Source organism: Pterocles gutturalis, unplaced genomic scaffold, assembly GCF_000699245.1.
Source record: "Pterocles gutturalis isolate BGI_N339 unplaced genomic scaffold, ASM69924v1 scaffold17083, whole genome shotgun sequence".
Classification (NCBI taxonomy): Eukaryota; Metazoa; Chordata; class Aves; order Pterocliformes; family Pteroclidae; genus Pterocles; species Pterocles gutturalis.
Genome location: NW_010120938.1, coordinates 7186 through 10540, shown reverse-complemented (window position 1 = coordinate 10540; position 3355 = coordinate 7186). Strand labels below are relative to the sequence as shown.

At 53.1% G+C, this 3355-nt stretch overlaps 1 protein-coding gene across 1 annotated transcript in view; it reads left to right on the top strand.

The window, feature by feature from the left end:
• USH1G (Usher syndrome 1G (autosomal recessive)) overlaps positions 1 to 2657 on the top strand; it is a 9163-nt gene extending 6506 nt beyond the window's left edge. Inside the window, exon 2 of the mRNA XM_010077078.1 lies at positions 1412 to 2657. Within this exon, the coding sequence (XP_010075380.1) occupies positions 1412 to 2657 (1246 nt within the window). The remainder of the gene's footprint in view (positions 1 to 1411) is intronic.
• Positions 2658 to 3355: the final 698 nt, after the last annotated feature.

Genomic DNA, 3355 nt, shown 5'->3' with positions numbered 1-3355 from the left:
CACTCTTTCGAGCGAGACAAGCACAGAGCACGCGGGGTTTGGAGAGGGAGCTGGGCTCTGCTGCTCCCAGCTCTTGTCAGCACAGGTCCTAGGGCAGGAAGGAGAAAAGTGACGCGGGCTGATGGTCTCAAGTGTGCATTCACCTTCCAGGCTCCTGGTGTCACCAAGGCTTGGAGCTGGGGTCCTCGTGGCAGAGCAGCAGCTCTGGGTTCCTCTAGAGCTCGTTGAAAGGGTGGTGTGGAAACAGGCAGGAGCCGTGCTGAGCCAGAGCTCTGCCAGAGCCCTGCTGCCCACGGGGAGTTGCTCTGGAGGCTGGTGGAGCTGTGCAGCCCTAATAAAAGTCTTCGCCTTATCCATGTGCGCGACGGGAGGGCGCCTTGTTGACAGATACTGCTGCCGGCTGCATATCATTAGCACACGCGCTCGAGCAAAAGCCGGTGCCAGGAAGGGTGTGAACTATCTCTTGTTTCAGCAGGTCACAAGTAGAGAGGAATGTCAGGAGGACAGGCTTTCCTTGAATCCCAGGTTTGTGTCCCTCCTGTCACAGGAGACAGAGGTGGGCAAGCGGTTGTGCCCCACCGGCAGCTTGCTGGAGTAGGGGCCAACACGGTGCCAGAAGGGATGCTGAAGGCATCAGTTGAGTGTCCAGCTCTTGAGGAGTGCAGAAACCTAATCTCTACTTTCTCTGAAACTGGATTCTCAGGATGTGCTAATACCACTGTGCTTCAAGCCATGCAATCGAGACTAAGCGTGGTGCAGCGAAAACCCCCACAAAACCCCAGCCAAGGCCAATGCCAGCAACTTTGCTCTTATTCTCTACTGACAATGTGCCCTCTTGTGCCCCGAATTTCCCCAGGCACCAGTGAACAGGAGGGAGGGAAGGTGCAGCAGCTGGTGGGTTTCCCCGCCCCTGCTGAGGATGGTGCTGCTGCCATCATGGTGGGACCCCATGGTGTCCCACGCAGGATGTGTGTATAGGGAGGTATTTTGAGATGTCTCTCCACAGAATCTGAATGAAGCCCAGATTTGAACATAGAATCTGCCTAGAAGTTAATTAGACATTTGAGATTCAAAATTTTATAACAAGCTTAAGGTCTGAGCTGAAATTAGCCCCATATCTTAGTTCTGGGCTATTCAGAATCTGGCTTGCCTCCTTCCAAGAGCTGGTTTCATGCAGGAACACACATCTCCTGAGAGCTAAATTGAAGTCACAGGAATTACCACAGACTTATGTGTCAGGTACACCCCTCTAGAAGACCCCTTTAAATTAAGCTGTGGGGGCCAGAGGCATGTAGCTTCATCTTTTGAGGAGGCAACATAGTGCTGATTTGCTCCTCCACAACTCAGGATATCTCAGTGGAGCCTGTCAGACATGCCTGCGTGCTAACCAGTTGGTTTTGTTTCTGCCTAGGGGCGATCCAGACAAATGTGATATCTGGGGGAACACCCCTCTCCACCTGGCAGGAGCCAACGGCCACCTGAACTGCCTTTCCTTCCTCATCTCTTTTGGGGCCAACATCTGGTGCCTGGACAATGACTATCACACCCCGCTGGACATGGCAGCCATGAAGGGGCACATGGAGTGTGTGCGGTACCTGGACTCTATTGCTGCCAAGCAGAGCAGCCTCAACCCCAAGCTGGTGAGCAAGCTGAAGGACAAGGCCTTTCGGGATGCGGAGCGGAGGATTAAGGACTGCGTGAAGCTGCAGAAGAAGCACCACGAAAGGATGGAGAAACGCTACAGAAAGGAGATGTCAGATAGTTCAGATACCATGAGCTTCTCCAGCTATTCCAGCAGCACCTTAAGCAAGAAGTTCCAACACATGTCCATGGTGACATCTCTGCCATACTCGCAAGCCACCATCCATGGCACAGCCAAGGGAAAAACAAAAATACAAAAGAAGCTGGAGAGGAAGAAGCAGGTAGATGGGACATTCAAGATCTACGAGGATGGGAGGAAAAGCGTGCGGTCTCTGTCTGGTCTGCAGCTGGGGAACGACGTCATGTTTGTGAAGCAGGGCACGTACGCCAGCCCCAAGGAGTGGACTCGGCGTAATATCAGAGACATGTTCCTCACGGATGAAGACACTGTGTCCCGTGCCATAAGTGACCCGGGCTTGCACATGGACTCGGCCCACTCGGAAGTCAGCACTGACTCTGGCCACGACTCCCTGTTCAATCGCCCAGGGCTGGGCACCATGGTGTTCCGGCGCAACTACGTTAGCAGCGGGCTTTTTGGGATCGGCCAGGAGGATGCTGGCATGCTGGGCGAAGACAGCACGGATGGGGTAGGTGTCAAACTGCGGAGCCGCCTGCAGCGCTCGCCAAGTCTCAACGATAGCATTGGCAGTGCCAACAGCCTGCAGGAGAGGAACGCGGAGGAACTACCTTGGGACGAGGTGGAGCTGGGCTTAGATGATGATGACGAACCAGACACCAGCCCCTTGGAGACTTTTCTGGCTTCCCTGCACATGTTTGAGTTCATCTCCATCTTGAAGAAGGAAAAGATAGACTTGGAGGCCCTCATGCTATGTTCAGACAACGACCTGAAGAGCATCAATATCCCGTTGGGCCCCAGGAAAAAGATCGTGGATGCCATCCAGAGGAGACGGCAAACTCTGGAGAAGCCAGATGTCATTGTAGACACTGAACTGTAAGTAGGAGATGGGGCCTCCGAGCAATTAAAGCCTTCAGCAGGTGGAGATGTGGATAATGTAAGGTCTTGTTTTCAACCCACTTGGAAGAGTAGGAGTCCAGGTAAACTCAGTGCTTCTGTGTGTGGGCAAATTCCTGGTGGTGTGGAAACGATGAGAGTTCGGAGAGGTGGCAATAGCGTTAGTTCGTTACTCAACAGCCCTAATGCAGCTGGGCAGGACGTGAGCCCTTGTTTTGTTTCATAACCTGCATGAATGCAGACTGCTCTGTGGGCTCATTCTTCTGAGTCCCTGTAGCTGGGATTTTCAACCACGCTCAGGCTTGTCTTGACTTTTCACCTTCTGAAGGTGTTAGGAAATCAACCGCAATTCCCAGTGGCAGCAGGCTGACGGCAGTGCCCAGTGGCATTGGGAATCCTTCCCCAAGTGCTTGAGATCTTACTCAAACCTTTGGAGGCTGCATATCTGTGTTGGAGCTGCTGCTGTTTTGGGGTGTTTCCAGGGTTTGGTTGGTTTGGTTTGAAGGGCTGTGTGCCTGACATAGAGGTGAAGGGAAGGCATCAGTGTGGGGCTCCCCATTGTCACACCCACTGACACCCCAATCCACTGTGCTGGATTCCCAGCCTTCAAACATCTGTGTGCCTCTTGCTGGTTTTACAGGCTTTCCGTACAGCTCAGTCTTGGATCCTGATGATAGATTT